The sequence below is a fragment of the Pan troglodytes genome, chromosome 4 (assembly GCF_028858775.2).
Source record: "Pan troglodytes isolate AG18354 chromosome 4, NHGRI_mPanTro3-v2.0_pri, whole genome shotgun sequence".
NCBI lineage: Eukaryota > Metazoa > Chordata > Mammalia > Primates > Hominidae > Pan > Pan troglodytes.
Genome location: NC_072402.2, coordinates 129,511,486 through 129,539,415, shown reverse-complemented (window position 1 = coordinate 129,539,415; position 27,930 = coordinate 129,511,486). Strand labels below are relative to the sequence as shown.

The 27,930-nt window shown below is 38.0% G+C and overlaps 1 protein-coding gene across 7 annotated transcripts in view; it reads left to right on the top strand.

Moving 5' to 3' along the window:
* FNIP1 (folliculin interacting protein 1) overlaps window positions 1-27,930 on the top strand; it is a 149,147-nt gene that overhangs the window by 23,946 nt on the left and 97,271 nt on the right. For all 7 annotated transcript variants that reach the window (XM_003339105.5, XM_003339104.5, XM_016953734.4 and 4 more), the window contains exon 2: window positions 27,454-27,580. In XM_003339105.5, the coding sequence (XP_003339153.1) occupies window positions 27,454-27,580 (127 nt within the window). The remainder of the gene's footprint in view (window positions 1-27,453; window positions 27,581-27,930) is intronic.

Here is a 27,930-nt window from a genome sequence, read left to right as displayed (position 1 = left end):
ATGCCTTTGACATTCCTCTATGCATGTTATTCCTCCATGTATCAGTAGTGTATTTTTGTTGCAAAGTAGTATTCCTTTGTATGTGTGAAGGTTTTAAGAAACACACCTACCTGGGCTACAAACCCTAATATATCTGAATTCAGAAGGATAGCCAGGAAATGGTAATTTCTTGGACTCCCGTCTCATGGTATGAGATAATGGTACTAGGGAGTAGAGTGCAAGGAGGTCATAGTGTCAAATGTGCGTAGGTGGAATGGAACATAAGAGGCTGTGCTTAGGACTGTTTTTCATGTTTGGTTTAGAAGGGAAGGTAAATGTGACAGTAACATAAAACTTTTTAAAGATAAATAGATGAAAGAAACAAATCAGAGGTATAAGGAATAGGTAAGATTTAACAGGAGACTAGAAGGGATGGATCAACTCTGTAGACGTGGAGAGGGAGAGGAACGCTTTTTTCTTTAAGGTAAAAGGAGAACTAGTATGATTGGGTGCTGTTATAAGTGAATTGAGAGGACTTACAGATTTTTGATCTGAGTGTCTGAATGAGTAGACTTAGTAGGTTGACTTTAGAGAAATAAACTTCTAATTAATTCAAATACTGGTTTTCCTGTTTTGGAACATGTTCCTTTTTCATCCATTGTTTCTTAGTTTTGTGGCACTTTGCTGGTTTTCAAGCTAGTGGGCATCAAGCTTTTCTCTGGCCAGTTCTTTCCTATCCTGAAACCCTTCAGTGGAAAAACAAATCATGTTCTGCCTTAAGAGTATGATGGTTATTAAGCTATTTTGTATTCCTTGGAGGAAAGGATATACAATCCTGGGGATTCAAAGAAGTGCTTCTTGAAATGAATGTGAAGTTTTAGTATCAGACTAGAGGTACAGACAATCATAATGTAGAAAGCATAGCTGTTTCCCTTTCTCCAATTTTCTTTTCCTTGGGGTTACATCTTTTAATAGTTAATTCTGAGTTTACTAGTTAGAATTTATGTCTTTGTCACAGGAAGGGGAACATCACACTCTGGGGACTGTTGTGGGGAGTGGGGAGGGATAGCATTGGGAGATATACCTAATGCTAGATGACGAGTTAGTGGGTGCATGGCACATGTATACGTATGTAACTAACCTGCACAATGTGCACATGTACCCTAAAACTTAAAGTATAATAATAAAAAAAAGAATTTATATCTTTGTATTGTTTCTAATTCATCTTTCCTGAAAATGTTTGGTGCACATACAAACAAACTGATATGTTTGTTTGCCTCTATACTGATGGTATACATACGGTTTTGAATTTTGCTTTTCTTCACGTGATAATCACTTTGGAGATCTTGATGTGTGTGATGCACATTCTAAGGGTTGAAGAGAGAAACATTATCCCTATACCAATCTTAGAGGTAGTCTTACTTTATAGACAAGTAATTGAGGACTAGAGAAGTTAAGGCACTTCTCTACAATCACAGAGAATCAGTATGTGGCACAATTGGAATTTAAATCTAAGTTTGGCTGATTCAGAGCCCATTCTTCTGTTTTTGGCATGTTGGGTGTGAGGAATGATTCTTGGTTTCAGCATATTGTCTGTTACCTTATAGATTAATAGCCCATTGTATTAACGCATTTCTGTTACTGAATTAGTCCTATCGGGATACATACACTGATGCACCCCTTGGTTTTTCTAAAAGAACATGCTGATACATATTAAAATACAAACCCACTGAAAGACAGTGCTTGTAAAGCATTCTAAAATGTCTCTATTTCATGAACCAGCTACTTAATGTATTACAATATGGTAGTCTTATTGAGGTTTATAAATTAAAAGGCAGTATTTTTTGCTAGACTTGTCTACTTGAACTCAACACAAGAGTTCAGATTAGTGAGCCAGTTTACATACTGACCAATCTGGGCCCTGTGATCATTAGGGCCTGCTTTTCAACTTGCTTGTCAGCTGGGTAGAATACAAGCTTGCTATGGCTTCCAAGAATGTGTATGTGGACTTGTCTGAAATAGCAGAGTTGGGACATACAGAAGTTGAGAAAGGAACTATTGTGTTTTCTTGTTTACTGCATGAACCTCAATTTGTTATAGATACGGATTGTTGAAGACCTGGGTTCTAAGCCATTGGTTGCCTGAGCACTCTTACTCTGGACCAGACCTTGTTTAGTTAAAGCATCCTTAAAAAATACATACATTGGCATTTCTGGTCTGCACTAGCTGCCAGGACAGCACTTAGTTTACAGAATACTTAGATTGATTTTCTCGTAGTCATGTACTTATAGTAGAAGAGATAAAGGAATTGAAAAGCAGTCGTAATTGCTTCGGTAAAAATCCCAGACTCTTCAGTGAAACAAAAAAGCAGGATGTTACTTGTGAAATGGTAGGACTGGATAGATGGAGCCTTTTGCAAAAATAGATTTTGTCATGGGCAACAGATTTCTTAAAGGCTCCCAGTCCCTCATGGTTCCATTGCTGGGATTAAGCCTTTTTGCATTGCAGCATGGAGAGCCTTTTATTTGAGTTAAATTCAGACTTCTTGGTATGTCACCTGACAGTCTTGTGGTTTCAGATAAATATGGTTCATTGCTATTATTAACCTGGGTTGACAGTTGTGCATGACTGGAGTTTTTAGGGATTTTGAAAAGTGGAACTGCTTAAGAGAAATAGGATGCCACTAATGTAGAGCTTAACTTAATGTGATATTCAAGTGTGTTAACATCAAAATAATCCAAATCTAGTTATTAATTTGGTGATATATTTGCTTTAAAATATCTGAAAATTTTAAATGCCAAGATTTTAGATACTTATTTTATTGAAAGTTAAATTATGATAATAACCTTAATTATTAGAATGACTTCTTGAAAATGTTTTAAGCAAGTATTAATTATTGTTTTAAAATATGTAATTCATAAATACTGTACAGTATGTTAGTCCTTGGTTTATGTATATTTTATGATTCTCTTTCTGCCATTCGTTGCTCTTCTTTCTTGGTATGTTTACATGGGAACCTTCACTGCAGATTTTTGGAAAGCAGTGTGCTTTTGTGTTTGTATCCCATATATATATTTATAAGTAAAATGTAAATTAAAAGCTTGACATTGTATTAGTGTATTGATCATAATCCAGTTATTTTTATAGTTAACGGTATTCTCTAATTTTACTGACATGGACCTGAATTTATTTAGAATTATTTTTGATGCTTTGTGAACACCTTAAATGTGTGTCCCCACTTAGTCATTTGAGTTAAATAATTTGAATTAGTAATGGCCTTATACTAATTTAGGTACATTGTTTTTATTTTATTTTATTTTATTTTATTATTAGTTTTTGAGACGAAGTCTTGCTCTCTCGCCCACGCTGGAGTGCAGTGGCACAATTTTGGCTCACTGCAACCTCAGCCTCCCGGGTTCAAGCAATTCTCCTGCCTCAGGCTCCCGAGTAGCTGGGATTACATTACCCCTGGCTAATTTTTGTATCTGTAGTAGAGATGGGGCTTCACCATGGTGGCGAGGCTGGTCTTGAACTCCTGACCTCAGGTGGTCCAACCGCATCAGCCTCCCAAAGTGCTGGGATTACAGGCATGAGCCACCATGCTGGCCTATTTTTTTATTTTAAATAAGTCACATTATACAAGTTCCCCCCTTTTAAAAAAAAAAAAACTGTGTATGACCCAGTTAAACAACTTGGATACTGGGTCTCTATTGTTTTAGCTCATTTAACATTCTTCCAGTGTTTTGCTGTAGTTTTTAAGTTCACAGGTATATAGAGTTAATGTCAGAAAGTTAAACCACATAGGCCAGGTACATTTCAATTAGGTATATGTATTGCTGAAAAATACTAAGTAAATATGATAGCATATTATGATACATGATAGCTCTTATGGTGTAGAAATCTACTATTTGCCAATGTGCCATTTTTACCAAGAATTCATGTTAATGAATTTTTTTGTGCATATAATTTTATGCATGTTAAATTGTACAATAAATATAAATGAATTTTGGAACTTTAATGCTGGTAATAGTTTATATTTTTGTTATGGTATTTTTTTCACATCTAATTTGATTAAATGATGATAGTAATACTATGGCCAAGCAGCTGACTATCCCTGTCATTGAAATGTAAATTACAGTCACTAGAATTACATTAATACCCTGAGTATAGTTGAATTTATTATGACAAAATAAGTCTAAAGATTAGTGTTCTTACAACATTTAGTATATTAAGATGTAGTTAGAGAAAAATAATTGGATATAAACAGCCTATGTAAATATTAATCAAGATTTTGTGATACAAATAAGTCCTAAATTGATAACTAAAGTCTTTGGAACTGAGATTAGCAAATCAATCATGGAATTATTTTCCTGTCAGATTAGAGAATTATAATTCCTTAGATAGAAAAATGATTACTATATATACAGGCTTCCAGCATTAAAATGGTACTCCTTGAAATAGGCATTTACTCACTTGTTTAGCAAAGTGGTTGAAGTTTTATTACATTCATTATCTCTTACAGCTTCTTCCTATGGTATTTAGGTTAATTTGTGATTAACCAGTTGTCAATCTGGAAGGAATTTCCACAGCTTACAAAATCAAATTGAATTATTTAGAAACTGGTACAAAATGATGTCTTGTCACTGATGGTCCTACCTGCTTAAGAACATTTCTTTTTTTTTTTTTTTTTGAGACAGAGTCTCACTTTGTCACCAGGCTAGAGTGCAGTGGTGCAATCTTGGCTTACTGCAGCCTCCGCCTCCCAGGTTCAAGTGATTCTCCCGCCTCAGCCTCCCGAGTAGCTGGGACTACAGGTGCACACCATGCCCAGCTAATTTTTGTATTTTTAGTAGAGACGGGGTTTCACCATGTTGGCCAGGATGGTCTTGATCTCTTGACCTCGTGATCTGCCCACCTCGGCCTCCCAAAGTGCTGGGATTACAGGCGTGAGCCACCACGCCTGGCCAAGAAAATTTCTTTTAAGCCTGATAGTAGGAGATACTTTCAAGTGGAGTGCAGTAGAGTTGCAGTGATATAAGCCGTAGTGGTTAATGTTAGGTCTCAGCCTGACTGGATTATGGAATACCTGGAAATTGGAAGAGCATTGTTTCTGAGTGTGTCTGTGAAGAGTGTTTCCCGAGGAGATTTGGTGTGGGAGTCTGTGGACGGAGTGCAGATCAGCCCTCAACATAGGTAGGCACCATCCAGTTGGCTGGGGGCCTAGACAGAACAAAAAAAAGGCAGAGGAAATGGGATTTCCTCTGTCTTTCTTCTGGAGCTGGAACATTGTCCTGCCTTTGGACATTAGAACTCCAGGCTGTCTGGCCTTTGAACTCAAAGACCTATACCAGTGGCTCACCAGGTTCTTAGGCCTTTGGCCTCAGACTGAGAATTACACCATTGGTTTCCTTGGTTCTGAGGTATTTGGATTTGGACTGAGCCATGCTGCTTGCATCTCGGGTCTCCACCTTGCAGATGGCCTGTCATGGGACTTCTCAGCCTCTGTAATCTCATGAGCCAATTTTCCTAATAAATCCCCTCTCATATATCTGTATATATATTCTGTTGTTTCCACCTCTCTGGAGAACCCTGACCAGTACAGAAACCTTCTAGACTATGACATTTGGGCTTGACTGCTTCCTGGCTACATAACTTAGAAGGAGATTTAACAAGCATTCAACTGAATTGTAGATTGGGACCGGGGTGGGGGGGGCGATTTAAACATTTGGATTGGAGAAGTCTCTGCTTGTTAAAGATAAGTAGGGGCAGGGCTTTAAAAACTACAGGCCAGCTGCAGTGGCTGATGCCTGTAATCTCAGCACTTTGGGAAGCCAAGGCAGGAGGATTGATTGAGACCAGGAGTTTGAGACCAGCCTGGGCCACATAGCAAGACCCTTTCTGTAGTCCTCACTACTTGGAGGCTGAGGCAGAAGGATCACTTGTGCCCAGGAGTTCAAGGTTACACTATTCCAGCCTGAGTGACAGAGTGAGACCGTGTCTCAAAAAAAAAAAAAAAAAAAAAAAAGCAGTAACACTATAGAATAGAGGAAAGGGAATATTAATCTGCAGACTTAGAAAAAGATTAGGTTTCTGAAATTTACTAGTTGGAATCAAAATTTGTAATCAGATAATTTGGCATCCTCAATAGTATGCAAGAAAGAATGTTTTCTGAAACAGCAGAGCATGAGAAGAAGATACTTGGCAAAGAAGATGTAAGATTACAATGAAAAGGGAGATGGAGAACATAAAGATTGCACAGAAATGAAAATTTATGTGACAAAATTAGGTTTTATAGGGCTGTTAATAAAAAGTAGAGTTGATAAGTGGGGTATTTAGTAAGTGTCATGAAAGTCAAGGATGAAATTCTGCTGAAATACAGAGGAAAAAGAAAAGGTGAAGAAAGTATCACCTGTTATGTGCTTTAGAGTTATGTACTGTAAAGATAAACCATTGGAACAGAAGCCAATATCAGATACTTAGAGTGAAGACATCAGAATAGAAGAAAGGATATTTACACGCAGACTAAAAGGGTTTAATATTCTTTAAAATGTGAATTAAAATAGTTTTGATTTCTTTTTAAGGAAAGCATGCTTACATTTGCCTTTTATTGCTGGATTTCTCAACTCATCCTAGTAGGTACTAATGGAGAAAGAAACATGTTCTAACATATCCTCAGGGTTTACCTAAAGAGGTGATTTTCCATCAAACACTTACATTCACTGAAAGAAAACAGTTTATGATGCATTTGAAAGAAAGCATGCTTACATTTGCCTTTTATGGCTGAATCTATAAACCCATGTAATATGAATCAATAGAAAAGGAAACATGTCTTAGAAAGGTGTTTCTCCCTCAAACACTTCCATTAGCTGAAAGAAAAGTTTTCATGATGCTTTTTTTTTCCCCCCCAGACAAGGTCTCCCTCTGTCATCCAGGCTGGAGCGCAGTAACATTGTCACAGCTCACTGCAATCTGGACCTCCTGGGCTCAAGTGATCATCTTACCTCAGCCTCCCAAGTAGCTCGACTACAGGCGTGCACCAGCATACTTGGCTAATTTTTCATTTTTTGTAGAGGCAGGGGCTCACTATGTTGCCCAGGCTGGTCTTGAACTCCTGGCCTTAAGCAGTCCTCCTGTCTCAACCTCCCAAATTGCTGGAATTACAGGTGTGAGCCACCACACCCAGCCGTATGATGCATCTTAAAGAAAGCATGCTTCTACTTACCTTTAAGAAAGTTTTAATTTCACCAAGTATAGTGTCATAGAGCAGTATAACAGCCATTTTCATGCCTGAAAATGGCAAAATTTTGATCTCTGAGTGAGGAGTTATTGTATCTAGTCCTTGATTCTACAAAAATACTGAGTACTATCTATAAACAGTAAATAATTGATGCATGTGTAGTTCTGGTTCTCTAATGCGTATAGATGTTCTTTTCAGTAGTGCTATACTAAATTCATAGTATCTTTCAGTCGTATTTTGTTAGTTACTGTGTACTTAATTTTTTAAAAACATTAAATAGGTATGACCAGGTATGGAGGCCTGACACCCCTAATCCAGCACTTTGGGAGGCTGAGGTGGACAGACTGTTTGAGCCCATGAGTTTGAGATGAGCCTGGGCAACATGGCGAAACCTCATCTGTACTAAAGAAACAAAAATTAGCCAGGTGTGGTGGTGGACACCTGTGGTCCCATCTACTGGGAGGCTGAGGTGAGAGTCACTTGAGCCCAGGAGGTCGAGGTTGCAGTGAGCCATGAACACATCACTGTACTCCAGCCTGGGTGACAAAGCGGGACCCTGTCTCAAAAAAAAAAAAAAAATGGTGTTTTAGGCCATTCTTGTATTGCTATAAAGAAATACCTGAGATTTGATGATTTATAAAGAAAAGAGGTTTAATTGGCTCATGGTTCTGTAGGCTATGCAAGAAGCATAATGCTGGCATCTGCTTGGCTTGTGGAGAGGCCTCAGGAAACTTGCAGTCATGGCAGAAGATGAATGAGGAGCAGGCACTTCACATGGCTAGAGCAGGAGCAAAAAAAAGGCAAGGGGGTGTACCACACGCTTTTAAACAACCAGATCTCAAGAGAGCTCTCTCACGCAAGGACAGCATCAAAGGGATGGTGCTAAACCATTCATGAGAAACTCATCCCCATCATCCAGTCACCTCCCTCCAGGCTCCATCTCCAATACTGGAGATTACTTTCAACATGAGATTTTGGCGGGGACACAGATCCAAACTGTATCAAAAGGTATCTTACTAGAAATGGTTAGGAATTACTGATAACAGGACCATATGCTCGCAGTTGTTTCAATTGAGGCTTGCATATTAATGGAAAAGTCAACTGAAGTGAGGAATTTAAAAATTATATATTGTAACATTTTGTTTTTAGCTTAAAACATGTAAATATTGATATGGTTTGGGTCTGTGTCCCTGCCCAAATCTCATGTTGAATTGTAATCCTCAGTGTTGGAGGTAGGGCTTGGTGGGAGGTGATTGGATCATGGGGGTGGAGTTCTCATGAGACCTAAAACTGTGTAGCACCTCCCCCATTTCTTTCTTCCTCCTACTCCTGCCATGAGGTGCCTCCTTCTTCGCCTTTCTCCACAAATGTAAGTTTTCCTGAGGCTTCCCCAGAAGCCGAGCAGATGCCAGTATCATGCTTCCTGTACAGCCTACAGAACTGTAAGGCATTTAAAACTCTTTTCTTTAATTACACAGTCTCAGGTATTTCTTTAACAGCAATGTGAGAAGGGACCAATAATATGCATTCATTTGCCAGTCTTTTGCTGGCCATTGTAGTCGTGTGTGTGTGTGTGTGTGTGTGTGTGTGTGTGTGTGTATTTGCATTTGCAAAGTATGTGAGATATTTTAATACAGGCATACAGTGTGTAATCATCACATCAAGGTAAATGGGGTATCTGTCTCCTCAAGCATTTACCCTTTCTTTGTGTTACATACAATCCAATTATACTTTTAGTTATTTTAAAATGTACAATAAATTCTTGTTGACTGTAGTCACCCTGTTGTGCTATCAAACACTAGATCTTATTAATTCTACTGAACTATATTTTGGTGCCCATTAACCATCCTCACTCCCCCTGCCACTACCCTTCTCAGCCTGTGGTAACCATCATTCTACTCTATCTCCACTAGTTCAGTTGTTTTAATATTTAGCTCCCACAATTAAGTGAGAAGATGCAAAGTTTGTCTTTCCGTACCTGGCTTATTTCACCATAATGACCTCCATGTTGTTGCAAATGACAGGATCTCATTCTTTTTTATGACTGAATAATACTCCATTGTGTATAAGTACCACATTTTCTTTATCCATCTGTTGATGGACGTTTAGGTTGGTTCCCACTGATTTCCTTTCTTTTGGGTATATGCTTAGCAGTGGGATTGCTGTATCATACAGTAATTCTGTTTTTAGTTTTTTTGAGGAACCTCCAAACTGTTCTCCGTAGTGGTCGTACTAACATTCCTACCAACACTATATGATGGTTGCCTTTTCTCTACATCCTCACCAGCGTTTATTATTGCTTGTATTTTGGATAAAAGCCATTTTAACTGGGGTGAGATGATATTGCATGGTAGTTTTGATTTGCGTTTCTCTGATGATCAGTGGTGTTGAGCACCTTTTCATATACCTGTTTGCCATCTGTATGTCTTCTTTTGAGAAATGTCTATTCAGGTCTTTTGCCTATGTTTAATTGGATTATTTGATTTTTTTCCTATATAGTTGTTCGAGCTCCTTATACATTCTGGTTGTTAATCCCTCATCAGATGGGTGGTTTGCAAATATTTTCTCCCATTCTATGAGTTGTCTCTTCACTTTGTTGATTGTTTCCCTTACTGTGCAGAAACTTTTTATAACTTGTTGTGATTCCATTTGTCTGTTTTCACTTTAATTACCTGTGTTTCTCAGAATATCTTTGCCTAGTTCAATATCCTGGAGAGTTCTCCCAATGTTTTCTTTTAGCAGTTTCATAGTTTGAGGTCCTAGATTTAAGTCTTTAATCCATTTTGATTTAATTTTCATGTATGGTGAGAGATCGGGGTCTGGTTTTATTCTTCTGCATATGGATATCCAATTTTCTCAGGGCCTTATATTAAGAGACTGTCCTTTCTCAAATGTATGTTCTTGGCAGCTTTGCTGGAAAATGAATTCACTGTAGGATTTGTTTCTGGGTTCTGTATTCTCTTCCATTGGTCTGTGTGTTTGTATTTATACCAGTATCATGCTGATTTGGTTACTATAGCACTGTAGTATAATTTAAAGTCAGGTAATGTGATTCCTCTAGTTGTGTTCTTTTTGCTTAGGTTAGCTTTGGCTATTCTGGATCTTTTGTGGTTCCGTATGAATTTAAGGATTTTTTTTTTCTATTCCTGTCAAGAATGTCATTGGTATTTTGAAAGGGATTGCATTGAATCTGCAGATTACTTTGGGTAGTGTGGACATTTTAACAATATTGATTCTTCCAATCTGTGAACATGGAGTATGTTTCCATTTTTTAATGTCCTCATTAATTTCTTTCATCACTGTTTCATAATTTTTATTGTAGAGACCTTTCACTTCTTTGATGAAGTTCCTAGATGTTTTATTTGTAGTTACTGTAATTGGGATTACCTTAAAAAACTTTTTTTCAGATTGGTCACTGGTGGCATATAGAAATGCTACTGATTTTTGTATGTTGATTTTTTATCCTGCAACTGTACTGAATTTACCAGTTCTGATAGTTTTTTCATAGAGTCTTTAGGTTTTTCCAAACATAAGATGATGTCTCTGCAGACAAGCTTAATTTGACTTCTTCCTTTCCAATTTGTATGCCCTCTTTTTCTTTCTCCTGTTGAATTGCTCCAGCTAGGACTTCCTGGTCAGTATGTTTTACAGAGGGAATGATGAATGCTATTTCTTTGTAGGACCAAAAAATTAAATGTTGTGTAAAGTAATAGAGCATTATATGACCATATACTTTGCTGTCAGAAGACATATTTAAAAGTTGGTCAGTTAGCAGATTTCTTTAAAGTAAAATCTATTCAGAGGTTTTTAAAAACTCAGAAAACTTTACCAATGTTCAGAAAATATTTCTTCAATTGGCCGTGGTGCTTTTGGTTTCTGATGGTGGCCAGTTATTTGCATGTTGCTCTATTGGGCATGTTTTTGGCTTGGCTCTTGCCGCGTAATTTAGCATACTTCTCTCCCTCCCTCCTTCCCTCCCTCCCTCCCTCCCTCTTTCCTTCCTTCCCTCCTTCCCTTCTTCCCTCTTTCCCTCCTGTCATCAAACTCAGAATGTTTTTCACTGCTTGGTGGTGGTGGTGAATCCCTAATTCTATATGCATAGCTTTTGAAACTTGGCTCATCTTTTTCTATTCCATGTAGGAGCATAGGATGTTAATGGTTTCTCAGAATGATCTGTATCACCTTCTGTGTTTTCAGTGAGAAATAACAATGATGGATAAGGCTCAGGAAAGAACAACTAACATAGTGCAAGACACATAATAGGCACTGTACAAATAATTACCCAATTCATGAACTAAAAAAATCTTCATGTTTGATAAGTGTACTCTATAGTAAGACCCTCTGATGCTAACTAGAGGTGAAAATATATGGATGGTCAAATGGAAATAAGGGTAGAGAAAGAGAAGAGATTAACTGGTATTTATTTACAGGTTCATGAAATTCAATTTTAAAATGATTGATAAGGAAAAGAGTTGATCACTTAGAAACACAAGTGAATTATTTCGGTATTTTCCTTATAGGTGACAATTTTTAATGTATTGAGATACAAACTAGTGTTTAGCCCAGTATTTCTCAATACTTTTTTTTTCACTTATATTCCCCCAAGGAGCCTTTTAAAAAATTAACACCCTGATTTCTTTTTTTTTAATTTCAACTTTTATTTTAGATACAGGGTGTACATATGTAGGTTTGTTACATGGGCATATTATATGATGCTTAGGTCTGGGGTATGGATTCCATCACCCAGGTAGTGAGCATAGTACTCAATAGGTAGTTTTCCACCCATGCTTTTTCCCTCTTCCCTCTAGTAGTCCACAGTGTCTATTTTTCCCATGTTTATGTCAGTGTATGCTCAATGTTTAGCTCCCACTTATAAATGAGAACATGTGGTATTTGGTTTTCTGTTGCTGTGTTAATTCACTTAGGATTATGGCTTCCAGCTGCCTCCATGTTGCTGCAAAGGACATGATTTCATTCTTTTTTATGGCTGCATATTACTCCATGGTGTATCTGTACCACATTTTCTTTATTCAGTCCACCATTGATGGGCCCCTAGGTTTATTCCATGTCTTTGTTATCATAAATAGTGTGGTGATGAACATATGAATACATGTATCCTTTTGTACAACAATTTATTTTCCTTTGGATATATACCCAGTAATGAATTGCTGGATCAAATGGTAGCTGTTTTAAATTCTTTGAGAAATCTCCAAACTGCTTTCCACAGTGGCTAAACTACCTTCCCACTAACAATGTATAAGTGTTCCTTTTTCTCCACGGCCTCACCAGCATCTGTTGTTTTTTGACTTTTTAATAAAAGCCAGCCTGATTGGTGTGAGATGGTATCTCATTGTGGTTTTGATTTGTCTCTATCTGATGATTAGTGATGATGAGCATTTTTTCATGTTTGTTGGCTGCTTGGATGTCATCTTTTGAGAAGTGTCAGTGCATGTCTTTGGCCATTTTTTTAATGGGGTTGTTTTTTGCTTGTTGATTTGTGTAAGTTTCTTATAGATTCTGGATATTAGACCTTTGTCAGATGCACAGTTTGTGAATATGTTCTCCCATTCTGTTGGTTGTCTGTTTTCTCTGTTTATAATTTCCTTTGCTGTGCAGAAGCTCTTTAGTTTAATTAGGTCCCACTTGTCAATTTTTGTTTTTGTTGCAGTTGCTTTTCAGGACTTAGCCAAAAATTCTTTGCCAAGGCCAATGTCAAGAAGGGTATTTTCTAGGTTTTCTTCTAGGATTTTTAAAGTTTGAGATCTTACATTTAAATCTTTACTCCATCTTGAGTTAATTTTTTTATATGGTTAAAAAGTAAGGATCCAGATAAGGCTAGCCAGTTATCCCAGCACCTTTTATTTAATAGGGATTAACACCCTTTTTTGTTAAGCACCATTCCCCCTCCATGAAATTTTAACACCACAGATATGCTGTGTATTTGCCTATGTACTGTGGCCCTTTTGAGGGCTACATCCCACTTAATATCTAAGTATTTTTCTCTTCCCTTCCCCACCAAGAACCAGTTTGCCCTCTTGGAAGTGATCTTGCCCGCATTGAGAATGCATGGCTTAGTCCTATTTTAGTTGTCAGTAATGTGTGTTACAGAGTTCACATGGTCTTCTGAGGTGCAGCGTCAGTGTGTAAAGGAAAGTGTCTATTCCAGCATGTTTATTTTCTATTAGCATTCTTTGAAGGTGTCAGATAAAAAAACATGCAGAGCAGATAAGCTGACACACTATAAATAACATCTGGGTAAAGTCTTAAAATAGCTTGTGGTTCATCACTGAATAGTTTTCTTACCAACGTTTAAATATGCTAAATACAATTGCTTAATAGTAATTACTAAGAAAAGTTTTTCTGTAGCATATAAATTTGTGTGAATGGTGGTGGTATACTTAACACTGTTAGTGATTTGGCTTACATTTGTCTTCAGTTAAATTTTGATAAAAAAGAAGGAACATGATGAAGTGGAAGGCAGTATCAGTTAGGTTCTGGTAAAATGAGAGATCATTCTAAACACTTGAGTACTGAGCATAAGCAAATACCAGTGAAGACAGAGTAGGGCTACAGGTGAAAAGAAGAGGCACCAGCCAGCACTATCCAGAACAGCAACTTTAGGTAGGTCAGTTTTGCTTCTCCTTCACTTCTTTCACTTGATGAAATGAATAAATTTAGAATGACTGTTACCATTTAAACTTATTTGCCTATTAAAAGAGCCACTCTGTTGTGATTGTTTGTTGTTTAATATCATATTCTAAGCAATTAATTTGTCAGGCAACTTTTAGGTAATAAGTTTATTTCGTTAATTTCATGTGTCTATAGATTTCCATGTCACAACTTCTTTCTATTATAAGGTAAAGGGAATCAGAACTTTATTAGTAACACTTCACCATTTCAGGGACATACTCTGCAGAAGTACACATGTCTTCCCAGATAATTTTGACCAGCATTTTGTTTTCATTTTTTGTTTATGACTCTAGGGATGTCTGATCTAGACCAAAACAGCTTCAACAAGATTTGTGTTTAAACATAAAGCTATGTTATTTTCATCTCTGCTTTAGACATTCCTATCTTATTCAGATATGACCCAAAATATAAGCCCCTCTATGAAGTGAGCTTTCATGTTTTACTCCATCCTTCCCTCCCCCGTCTAATAATGCCTACGCTGCCTTTTCTTTGCATCATTTAGAACTCCTTCCTTGTGTCCCCACTTTCTTCCCAATTTGTCCACCTTTTTTTTTTTTTTTTTTTTTTTTGGCCTTCAGAGGCCGTAATTCTTCCTTTTGCCCTTCCAGTAGGGAATGTTTATTTTGCCACACACTACCCAACTTTGGGCCTAGTAACTTGGCCCTGTCACTATTGCCTGGAAACTATTCTTGTCCTCTCATGAAAACCTGTTCTTTATGAGGCCTATGATATTGTACCACACTTTCCTCTATTTTGTTATTGGCATCCATGGCTGACATGTACCAGATGGTTGCCCACTGTTCATCAAGAACTCTGACACTTGGCTGATAGTCCTTCTTTCCAGATCATTTTGTGCAGTCATCTTAAGCAGCCCATACATCTAACATTTTGGCCTTCCAGTTCCTTCTCTTATTCTCTACCTTTATGTGTTCTTCTTGGCTGTACCTTGAGCCTTGTTAGCTAACTGACTCTCCTCTCTTTCTGAGATCTTCCCATTCTGACCACAACTTCATATCCTTTGATCTCTCATATCCTTATTCAGACTTGTGCTTTAACTTCTTTGAGACCACTATATGTGTTTGTTTTATACTTCCTTTTCTCCTATCAGCTCCATTCTGGCCACATTTCCTCAGCTAGTCAGTCCTGACTTTTCTTTCTCACTGTCACTCTTAACAGCCTTGCTCCTTTTCATTGCGGCTGCTCAGAAAATCTACTGTTAAATCCATTGCCTACTTTTGGCCCTTTCACACCTGGAATCTTCTGTGGTAGTACAGAAAATTAGTCCTATCACAGATTTAAGGCTTTCCACTCAGCTGGGCCCTCAAATATGGTTTGATAGTCCTTTTGCTTTTCTTGGGCTAGCTCCTTTCCCCATTTTCTTTGATGACTATGCTGGACTTTTATATCTCAAATCCTATACTCCAATTCAAGCCACCCACCTCACATATGCTTGTAAATATGCTTGACCCCTGCTTTTTATAAAACATGAATGATCAGCTATAAATGCTCGATTTCATCTCTCCAGCTTGCATACTTACCTGCAGTAATTTTCACCTGTGGGTCATTTTCCCTACCTCATTAAGTGTATTCTGCTGTTCATTAGGGGCACCCTTGCCCGGGATACTGTGTCTTAACTTCTCTGTGATCTTAATCCAAAAATTCTCTCTGATTACCTTTAAATTCTTTTTCTGATTCCTTCCTCTCAACTTGGAAATATTAGAAAGGAAATAGATGCCTTTTTTCCTTTATATTATACACCTGTGTATTTCATACACATACACGTTTTTCCTTTTTTTTAAAAAAAGGGCTCTTGTAGCCTCACTTCTTCTACCTGAGTGACCATGCATCTTGGTGATTCAAGATAATTTCAGTTTATTTCTGTCTGTTTAGGATCCCTTTTTAGTTTTAAAACTGCAGTTTAGATGGTTGGTTATATGGTCACACTATTCCTCACTGTTCCTTTTTTACATGGAATATTATATACTGTCTTTCTCAGCTCTTTCTCTTCAATCAATTGCTATATGGTTATTCCTTCCCCTCTGCCTCCACTGAAACTGTTCCAGCAAGAGTACCAAAGACACCAAATTGCTAAATTCCATGAACATTTTTACTCTTCATAAATTTTGGTCTTTCTGCAACATTTGCATTGTGCGTGATTCCTTTCTTTTCATCTTCCTTAACCTTTTTTTTTTTTTTTTTTTTTGACACAGTCTCTCTGTCGCCCAGGCTGGAATACAGTGGTACAATCTCAATCTCGGCTCACTGCAACCTCTGCCTCCCAGGTTCAAGCGATTCTCCTTCTTCAGCCTCCCAAGTAGCTAGGACTACAGACATGTGCCACTATGCCCGACTAATTTTTATATTTTTAGTAGAGACGAGGGTTCACTATGTTGGCCAGGGTGGTCTCGAACTCCTGACCTCAGGTGATCCACCAGCCTCGGCCTCCCAAAGTGCTGGGATTACAGACATGAGCCACCGTGCCTGGCCCATCTTCCTTAACTTTTGTAACAGTGCTTTACCATGAGTTTTCTTTTCCTCTCTAGTAGTCTGTCTTTACTGATCTTCCCTGGCTTTTCTGCTTTTCTTCTCTCTGTTCTTAAAATATTGATGTATCCTAAAATTCTAGTTTATTAGTTCTTCACATTCTTTTCTATTTTCAATTAATACGTTCTGCCTGAATATTTCACTACCAATTGTGTGTCAGTAACTCCTGTGTCTGGAACTCTGTTCCCAGCCATTCTCCTGAGCTCCAGACCATTTTTCTTTTTCTTTTTCTTCTTCTTCGTGTTTTTTTTTTTTTTTTTTGAAGATTGAGTCTTGCTCTGTCACCCGGTCTGGAGTGCAGTGGCGTGATCTTGGCTCACTGTGACCTCTGCCTCCCAGGTTCAAGTGGTTCTCCTGTCCCAGCCTCCCAAGCAGCCGGAATTACAGGCGCCCACCATCATGCCCGGCTAATTTTTGTATTTTTAGTAGAGATGGGGTTTTGCCATGTTGGCCAGGCTGATCTCAAACTCCTGATCTCAGGAGATCCACCCACCTTGGCCTCCCAAAGTGCTGGGATTACAGGCGTGAGCCACTGTGCCCGGCCACCAGACCATTTTTCATCAATTGGTTGCACATCTTTTCTTCAGCTGTCTCGCAGCCCCCTTGAACTCAATCTGGCAACACCCTTATCCCAAACTTACTCCCCCTCCTGAGATATTCTTTATCTTGGTTAATGGTATCTCCTTTCATGAAATCTGAAAGCTGAGAGTCAGCCATTCTCATCCTTTATTCCCCATATAGTCTTCAGGTCCTATCTCTGCCTTCTAAATAAGATCTAGCTCTATCCCTTTCTATTTTCAGTGCTATTCCTTAGTTCAGGGTATATAACATTCTTTTCTCCAGGCTTCTCTCTATCTTGTCAGTTCTTCAAGTTTCTGATTTTCTAAAATGCACAAGTGATCTTGTCAGCTATTGTTTAAAACCTTTGTTTACTCATTGCCTGGATGAAGAAGTCCGTATGTGTGTGTTGAACTGGTTATGTCTGTTGATCTGATGCTCCAGCCTGCCTTCATAGCTCTGCCTGTTGCTTCATTGCACACTCCTGAGCTAGGGTCACTAAGAATTACAGCAGATGCTGTTTTCTTCTTCCAGAGAAGAGAATGCCCTTCTCCCCTGCCCATCACTTGAAGCTGAAACTTGAAGTATCACTTCCTACTCAATAGGCCAAGGCCATACACAATGATTTAGATAATGGACTGAAAGACTGCCTGGAATCTAAACCCAGCTTTGACACATTTACTAGCTAGCTGTGTTATTTTGGGCAGGTTATTTATTATTTATTGTATGTCGTTTATGATTTTTCTTCAGTAAACTCTTACCTGACCTGCCTATGCACACCTCTTATCTAGATTGTAAGTTTGCCTCAGTCATAGCATGTATCACATTGATAAAATCATTTGTCTGTCTTTTCTGTTAGACTGAGCATTTCATGGTATGGCCATCTTTTTCTTTTCATGCTGAATGAACGCTTTTAAGTCAGTGAATGAATACATAAAGAATGTGACAAGAGAAATATTCCCAGTACCTGGCATTATGCTTTGAGTGTGGTAAATGTTTAATATGTCTGTTTTAGGCCGGACATGGTGGCTCATGCCTGTAATCCCACCACTTTGGGAGACCAAGGCAGGCACATCACAAGGTCAAGAGATCGAGACCATCCTGGCCAACATGGTGAAACCCTGTGTCTACTAAAAATACAAAAATTAGTTGGACATGGTGGCATGTGCCTGTAGTCCCAGCTACTCAGGAGGCTGAGGCAGGAGAATTGCTTGAACCCGGGAGGTGGAGGTTTCAGTGAGCTGAGATTGTGCTACTGCACTCCAGCCTGGTGACAGAGCGAGACTCTGTCTCAAAAAAAAAAGAAAAAATCTGTTTTAATGAGATGTCCATAATGTAATGTAACTTGATGAATAAAGTATTACTTTTTTTAGTAGTCTTTCTCTTTTAAAAATTGAGCTATAATTTGCATATAATAAAATGTATAATTTATTTTGAAAAATATATGCATCTACTTAACCACAATGGCAATAAAGATAAAGGACATTTTGATCACTCTGGAAAGTTCCTTAGTATACATTTCTCCTCCATTTCCCTCACTCCCTATCCCTGATCACTGCTTTGATTTCTATCATTGTCCATTAGTTTTACCTCTTCTACACATAAATAGAATTATCAGTACGTGCCCCATTGTGTCTGGATTCTTTCATGCAACAGTATTTTTTGAGTTCATCTTTGTTACCGTGTGATCAGTAATTCATTCCTTGGTATTTCTGAGTAGTATTTCAATGTAGGAATATATCGTAGTTTGTTTATCCATTCTCTGTGGCATTTGGGGTTAAATAAAACTGCAGTGAACATTTCTGTGAGAGTATTTGTGAACACTTATTTTCATTTTTATTGGATAAATTTCCTGTGAGAGGAATTGCTGAATCATAGCTGTCAAGCAATATTCCAAAAATGGTTGTACACTTTTACACTCCTACTAACAATGTATGGGAGTTCCAAGGGCTTCATATTATTACCAACCACTGGTGTTATTAGTCGTGTCAGTTTTAGCCATTTTAATGCTTGTGGCCATTTTTTTCATTTGTTTGTGTGTTTTTGTTTTGTTTTGAAACGATGTTTCACTCTTGTTGCCCAGGCTGGAGTGCAATGATGCAATCGTGGCTCACTGCAACCTCCACCTCCCGAGTTCAAGCAATTCTCCTGCCTCAGCCTCCCAAGTAGCTGGGATTACAGGCATGCACCACCACACCTGGCTAATTTTATATATTTTTTTAGTACAGTTGGGATTTCTCCCATATAGGTCAGACTGGTCTTGAACTCTTGACCTCAGGTGACCCACTTGCCTTGGCCTCCCAAAGTGCTGGGATTACAGGCGTGAGCCACCGCGCCCGGCCGTGGCCATGTTTTAATTTGCATTTCTCTAATGATTAACACTGTTAATTATCATTTCCACATACTGATTATCCATTCATATATCTCCTTTTGTGAAATGCCCAAGTTGTACCTGTACCCTTTTAAAATTGGATTGTTTATTGCTTACTGCTTTGTGGGGGTTGTTTTGGCTGTTTATAAGTTTTTATCAGATATGTGCATTGCAAATATTGTCTTCCAATCTCTGGACTGGTCTTTTTTTTTTTTTTTTAGATGTTCAGGTTTAAAATAAAGTCCAACTTACCAATTTTTTATTTTATGCATAGTAATTTTTGTATCTTGTTTAAGAACTCTTTGCCTAACCTAAGGTGGCATAATCACCTGTGTTTCTTTATAGAAGCTTTATAATTTTACCTTTTTCATAAAGTCCTATTTTAAATTAACAAAGAATACAAATTCATGGCTGGGCGCGGTGGCTCACACCTGTAATCCTAGCACTTTGGGAGGCCGAGGCAGGCAGATCATGAGGTCAGGAGATGAAGACCATCCTGGCTAACACGGTGAAACCCTGTCTCTACTAAAAATACAAAAAATTAGCCGGACGTGGTGGCTGGCGCCTGTAGTCCCAGCTACTCGGGAGGCTGAGGCAGCTGAATGGCGCGAACCGGGGAGGCGGAGCTTGCAGTGAGCCAAGATCGCGCCACTGCACTCCAGCCTGTGCAACAGAGCGAGACTCTGTCTCCAAAAAAAAAAAAAAAAAAAAAAAGAATACAAATTCACAAATAAGTTTGGTAATAAAGCCTTTTTTATTATTGCTGAGATATACTTCACATTCCATAAAATTTACTCTTCCAAAGTGCGTGATTCAGTGTTTTAGGTTGGTTTGGTTGTTGTTGTTTTTGTTTGTGGTATATTTACAAAGTTTTTTGGTGACCATCACCACTGTCTAATTCCAGAACATTTCATCTCCCCAGAAAGAAACCTCGTACACATTGCAGTCATTATGGATTTGCCTATTCTGGACAAGTCATGTAAATGGAATCATCATACGTAGCCTTTTTGTGTTTGGCTTTTTTTCCTTAACCTAATGTTTTCAAGGTTCATCCATGTAGTGTACGTTCTTTTTATGGCCAAATACTCCATTGTATTGACATACCACATTTTGTTTATTCATGAGTTCATGGACATGCCTTTTAACTTTTTAAAGAAAGCACATTTGTTTTTTCTTCGTCTTTTTTTTTTTTCAGATTGTGGAATCCATTCACTCCTGAAATATTTAGTGCCTATGATATTACATTTACTTAGGGATATGTAGTTTTACTCATTTACCAAGCTTGGGACTGGGGATTCAAAGATGAATAAGATCTTCCCTCAGGGAGCTTTTTTTTCTAGTGGAAGAAACAGGCATGTGAACAGATAAATTACAAGACAATCTGATGAAGATACTATTAGATTTATAATCTAAGGTAAAGTGTAATCCCAAAACTCAGTAGCTAACTCTGCTTAGAGGAATGAATAAGAACTTTTTAGAGTAGGTGACATTTGGAGCTAGATCTTTAAGAATAAATAAGAGTTTGCCAGGAGAGTGAGAATATTTCAGGTAGAAGACATGGCTTGTACAAAGGCACGGAATTGATATATCTTGGCACCTTTGAGAAGATCAGTATGATGATAATTATGGGTAACATGAAAAGAGTCTGGAAAGGCAGATCTGGGCCAGCCCATGAAGAGCTTTACATCTAAGCAAAGGAACTTGGATTTTATTCTTTGGGTGTCTGGGAGACCAAAGGAGTTTGGCTAAATGAAATGGCATCACTGCTTATATAAGGTCTGTTAGAAGACCACATATCCAGTGAAGCCCAACTTTTCATTTTCTCCAGAAAATTTTGTCCATATTAGGCACCTTTTAAAAAATGAATATATTGGCCAGGTGTGGTAGCTCGTGCTGCCTGTAATCCCAGCAGATTACTTGAGGCCAGGAGTTTGAGACCAGCCTGGCCAACATGGCAAAACCCTATTTCTACTAAAAGTACAAAAACTAGCTGGGCGTGGTGGCACATACCTGTAATCTCAGCTAATTGGGAGGCTGGGGCACAAGAGTCTCTCAAGCTCAGGAGGCAGAAGTTGCAGTGAGCCGAGATCATGCTACTGCACCCCAGCCTGAGAGACAGAGAGAGACTCTGTCTAAAAAAAAAAAAAGAAAGAAAGAAAGGAAGAATATACCTCCCCTCAACCCAAACCATTCTCTCACTACCACCTTCTATCATAGTCTATTGACTTACCTGAAGTTATCAAGTTAATTTATTTCTTTGCTTAGCTACTGTTATATCTTTCTTCCAGAGAGGTTCTTTTTTATCTTGCCCTAACCACTGCTTGGCACATAGTAGGTACATATCTGTATTTAATGATTAAATGAGCTATTCTACCTCTAATATCTTAAACTCTAGGATCCTGCCCTGTGATTATAGCCTCCTATTCCTTGTCCTCTCTGCCTCCCACTCTCCTTCTTTGCGTTTTTTCAGCACTTTGACCGTACTGCCTCCATTTTCTTTTGTTATTGTTGTCCCATCACTACGTTCCCTAACTAGCTTAGATCAATTCAGCTGTATTCTTGTCAGTCTTATACTCCATTTCCATAGCCTTCCTTTTCTTTTGTTCCGTATACCTATCAAAACCCTTACCTTGGCACAGTCTGATCCAAATTCAAGCACGTGAGGTCCTACTGGAGAAAATCACCTAACTGTAGTTTGCAGCCAGTACATCGTCCTAGTTCATAGTCTTCAACATTATGTAGATGTACAGCATTGCCTGGAAATCTTATGTTTTCTATTCAACATACACTCATGCACTAGTGAATGATGGGGCTCTGTTCTGAGGAATGCATTGTTAGGCAATTTTGTTGTTATGCAAACATCACACAGTGTACTTACACACACTAGATGGTATAGTCTACTACACACCTAGGCTGTATGATAATAGCCTATTGCTCTTGGGGTACAAACCTGTACAGCGTATTGCTGTGCTGAACACTGTAGGGAGTTGTAACACAATGGTAAGTATTTGTGTATCTAAACATATCCAAACATAGAAAAGGTACAGCAAAAATATGGTATAAAAGATAAAAAGTAGGCCGGGCACAGTGGCTCACACCTGTAATCCCAGCACTTTGGGAGGCCGAGGCAGGCGGATCACCTGAGATCAGGAGTTTGAGACAAACCTGGCCAACATGGTGGAACCACATGTCTACTAAAAATATAAAAATTAGCCAGGCATGATGGCACACGCCTGTAAACCCAGCAACTGGGGAGGCTGAGGTAGGAGAATCACTTGAACCCGGAAGCGGAGGTTGCAGTGAGCCAAAATCGCACCACTGCACTTCAGCCTGGACGATAGACTGAGACTGCATCTCAAAAAAAAAAAAAAAAGATAATAAGTGGTACACCTATATAGGGCGATCCATTCACTTACTGTGAATGGATTTTGCGAGACTGGAAGTTACTGGGTGAGTCAGTGAGTGAGTAGTCAGTGACTGTGAAAACCTAGGATAGTGTTGTACACTACTGTAGGTTTTATAAATAAGCACTGTATACTTAGGCTACATTAAATTTATTAAAAATGTTTTTCTTCAATAATAAAATTAACCTTAGCTTATTGTAAGTTTTTTCCTTATTAACTTTTTAATTTTAAAATCTTTTGAACTGTTGTGTAGTAACACTTTGTTTAGGACACAAACACATTGTACAGCTATACAAACATATTTTCTTTCTTTATGTGCTTATTCTAAGCTTTTTTCGGTTAAATTTTTTTAACCTTTTTGTTAAAAACTGAGACACAAACACACCATTAACGTAGGCCTACATAGAGTCAGGATTATCAGTACCACTATCTTCCATCTCCACATCTTGTCCCACTGTAAGGTCTTTAGGAGTAATAACACACATGGAACTGTCATCTCTTATGCTAATAATGCCTTTTTCTGGAATACCTCCTGAAGGATCTGCTTAAGGCTGTTTTACAGTTAATTTTTTTATAAGTAGGGGTACACTCTAAAATAATGATAAAAGTATAGTAAATTCATAAGCCAGTAACATAGTCTTTTTTTTTTTTGAGACAGAGTCTCACTCTGTCGCCCAGGCTGGAGTGCAGTGGCGCAATCTTGGCTCACTGCAACCTCTGCTTTCTGGGTTCAAGAGATTCTCCTGCCTCAGCCTCCTGAGTAGCTGGGACTACAGGTGCATGCCACCACGCCTGGCTAATTTTTGTTTTGTACTTTTAGTAGAGACAGGGTTTCACCATGTTAGTCAGGATGGTCTCAATCTCCTGACCTTGTGATCTGCCCACCTCAGCCTCCCAAAGTGCTGGGATTACAGGTGTGAGCCACTGCACCCGGCCAACATAGTCCTTTATTATCAAGTATTGTGTATTTTACATAATTGTATCCGTAATACCTTCATATGACTGACAGTGCAGTAGGTTTGTTTACATGAGCATCACCACAGACATGTGCGTAATACTTTGTGCTACCATGTGATGACAGCTACAGTGTTACTAGGCAATAGGAGTTTTTGAACTGCATTATAATCTTATGAGACCACCATCATATATACAGTTTGTTGTTGACCAAAACGTTATATGGTGTATGACTGTATTTTATTTCCCAACAACTGCTATTCTCTTTTTTACTCTCTACTATCCCCACATCTTACCACCTTTCCCTTACTTGCCTTCACCTGCTTGACAAAGAAAATGGATCTCTTAGATATGGATTCCCTCCGCACCTTACTTTCATATCTACAAATCTTTCTGCACCCATGTACGTCTTTATCTCCTTTCTTTCCATCCTAGTGTGAGAGTTATTTTCTTTGAGCTAATGCTTTCACTTGTGCTCTATATCCTGTTCTCTACTTCCTCAGAGGCCTTGTATTTCTCCTCCACCTCAGATTCTGTCATCAGCATATATGTAAACATGTTCAGATGTGTCATTTTTTAAATAGCAGAATATCTGTCACTCTCACTCTACTTGAGGTTTCATTTTCTTTCTCTTTTTTTCTTACCAGTTGTCTGTTTTCTCTGCTCCTATTCACTCTTCAGTCCCCTAGAATCTGACCTCTGTATCTGTACTCTTTATTCCTTAGAACTGTCCTTGCTATGGTCACCAATGACTTTTGCTTCTCTAGTGGATACTTTTTAGTGACTCCCGTGGTATTTCTTTTTCTTTTCTAAAATGTTCTTTTTCACTGGTTTCCATGAGACCCCTTTCCCTATTTTCATCCTTTGTCGGTCTGTTCCTTTACAGTTTCCTTTGCATGGTATGAAAGCACAATTTAGTAGAAACAGTTCAGTGTGATGCAAGTCATTGTGGTTTAAGGAGGAGTCTCTGGTTTAGCCTGGATGTCTAGGTAGGTCTTTATCATTTACTAGCACACAGACATTTACTAAAGATTAGACAGAAGAAAACCAAAATTATATTTTCTGTCAAGAATTTGGGATGAAGATGTTTTATGTTGCCAGTTACACATAGTTTCACATACGTTGACAGAGTTAGGGTTAAGGCTCTCTTAAGGAAGTGAAGAATTGTGCCTGGTGGACAACCCACATAATGGCAGAAAATATTCACAAACTGTACATTTGACAAAAGTCTAATATACAGAATCTATAAGGAATTTAAACAATTTAACAAGCAAAAAACAACCCCAATAAAAAGTGGGCAAAATATATGAACAGACAGTTCTCAAAAGAAGACATCCAACCAGCCAACAAACATGAAAAAATGCTCATCATCACTAGTCATCAGAGAAAGACAAATCAAAACTACAATGAGATACCATCTCACATCAATCAGATTGGCTATTATTAAAAAGTCAAAAAATAACAGATGCAGGTGAGGCTGTGGAGAAAAGGGAATGCTTACACACCATTGATGGGAATGTAAAGTAGTTTAGCCACTGTGGAAAGCAGTTTGAAGATTTGTCAGAGAACTTTGAAAGAGAGCTACCATTTGACTCAGCGATCACATTACTGAGTATATATCCAAAAGAAAACAAATCTACCAAAAAGACACATGCACTTGTATGTTCATTGCAGCATTGTTCACAATAGCAAAGACATGGAATCAACCTAGGGAGGGGCCCATCAGTGGTGGATTGGATAAAGAAAATGTGGTACGTATGTACTATGGAATACTACTCAGCCATAAAAAAGAATGAAATCCAGTCCTTTGCAGCAACACGAAGGCAGCTGGAGGCCGTTATCCTTAGTGAATTAATGCAGGAACAGAAAATCAGATACCGCATGTTCTCAGTTATAAGTGGGAGCTAAACATTGGATACTCATGGACATAAGGATGGCAACAATAGACACTGAGGACTAGTAGAGCAAGGCAGGAGGGAGAGGGGCAAGAGTTGAAAAACTTAATAGTTGGGTTGTATGCTCACTCTCTGGGTGACAGCATCAATTGTACCCCAAACCTCAGCATCATGAGATATATGCATGTAACTTGCACCACATGTTGTACCCCCTGAATTTAAAAGTTGAAATTATAAAAAATAAATAGCCTGTTGTAACTAATGAGAAACAGCTCCTGGCATGTCTGTTCTCCCATTTCTTAGCAGCTGTCCTGTCATTTGTATTGTGTTCAGTTTACCAGATATTTGTCATTTGGTTTGTTTTCTCTTTCCCTTCTTCTCTGCCTCACCCACCCCATTAATCTTTTAAATTGTGGAATGTAATGGATATGTAAAAGTACATAAAACAAATGTGATGTACTGTTTAAATACATACTGTAAAGTAAAGATCCATGTCAGCACTATCTGGTCGAAACAGAGAACATAGTCATTGCGCCAGTTCACCTGTTACGTCCCTTTTCTGGTTACACTTTTCCCTCCACCTTACTCCTAGAAGTAATTACTCTCCAAACTCTGGAGGTCATTACTTACATTGTTTTCTTTATAGTTTAAAAACTAAGTATGAACCCCTAGACAAACGTTGCACGTTTTTAACCTCTATGTAAGTGGAAAAATACAGTAGCTATCTGTGTGTGTGTGAGTCATTGTCTGACTTCTTTTGCTTGTGGTCTGTCCATTTTTGCCTATAGCTGAAATTCATTCATTGTGATAAATTTTTCCGAAGTGGAATTGCTGGGATCAACTTCATTTTTACTGGGATTTGTTTTAGTGTATGTGTGTGTGTATGTATACACACACATATATATACACATACTAAATTTATATATAAATTTTTAAAAAACTGTGTTCTAAAGAGATTGTGCCAATTTATTTATTTTTTATTTTTATTTTTTGAGACAGGGTCTCGTTCTGTCACCCAGGGTGGAGTACAGTGGCATGATCACAGCTTGCTATAGCCCCGACCTTCCAGGCTCAAGCGATCCTCCCACTGCAGCCTCTTAAGTAGCTAGGACTACAGATGTGTGCAGCCATGCCTGGCTAATTTTTTTAACTTTTTGTAGAGACAGGGTCTCACTATGTTGTCCAGGCTGGTCTTGAACTCCTGGGCTCAAGTGATCCTCCTACCTTGAGCTCCCAAAGTCCTGGGATTACAGGTGTGAGCCACCACACCCAGGAGTTGTGCCAGTTTGTATTCATACCAGCAGCATATGAGAATTTTCACTATACTTGATTGCTCTCCACTTTTTTTGTTTTGGCTTGTTTTTTGTCTTGTAAGTCCTTTGCTATTATTTAAACTGAAAACCATTTCATTTTTCACATTTCCATATTGGAGAAATAGTAACAAAACTACTTAAAAATATGGGTTAATCTTATTATGTCATCTTGGTCCATGACATGAAATCAGTACATATTTTCATTATGTTAAATATACTTATGTATATTTATTAAGTTAATGCTTTCAAAAATCACGAGATAACTATATTTTATATATACTGATAGTTACCAGTATTATTTTTAAATAAAGATAATTTTGTTTTGCCTTTATTTTTACTTCAAAGTTTTCAGCCATGAACTGGTGATATTTTATATAAAGATATATATATTATTTAACAATAAGATAATTTTGGGCTTTATTATATAGATTTATTTCTAATAATGTATATGGAATATTTATTAATGTAACTCTAATGGATCTTTACTTTTCCTTACTTTTCTTTCAAGTTGGCCTTTACCAGAGTTTGATCCAAGCCAGATTCGACTGATTGTATATCAAGACTGTGAAAGACGAGGGAGAAATGTTTTGTTTGACTCCAGTGTTAAGAGAAGAAATGAGGACATATCAGTATCGGTGAGCATCATTATTGATTTGGTTGACTTTTAATGTTGAACATTTTGATAATTCCAGTATTATCAAACTGGATAATTGGGGCTGAGGGAGAAGGAAATGACTGGATATTGGGGCTGAGGGAGAAGGAAATGTTTGGTGAATCTAACATTTTGATTTGAATAGCTGAGGAGTGGTTTGATGCTTAGGAGTCATAGAATTGGAGACAGTCAAGCAGACAGTTGAAATGAAAGGCTAACTACAAATGTGATAAGCATGACTTCTTTGTATTTAGACTGCTGACAACAGCTCAGCAGAACTTGGCTGAGGCTGATTTTTTTTAAATTATCTCGATTATTTTTTATTACTTTTTC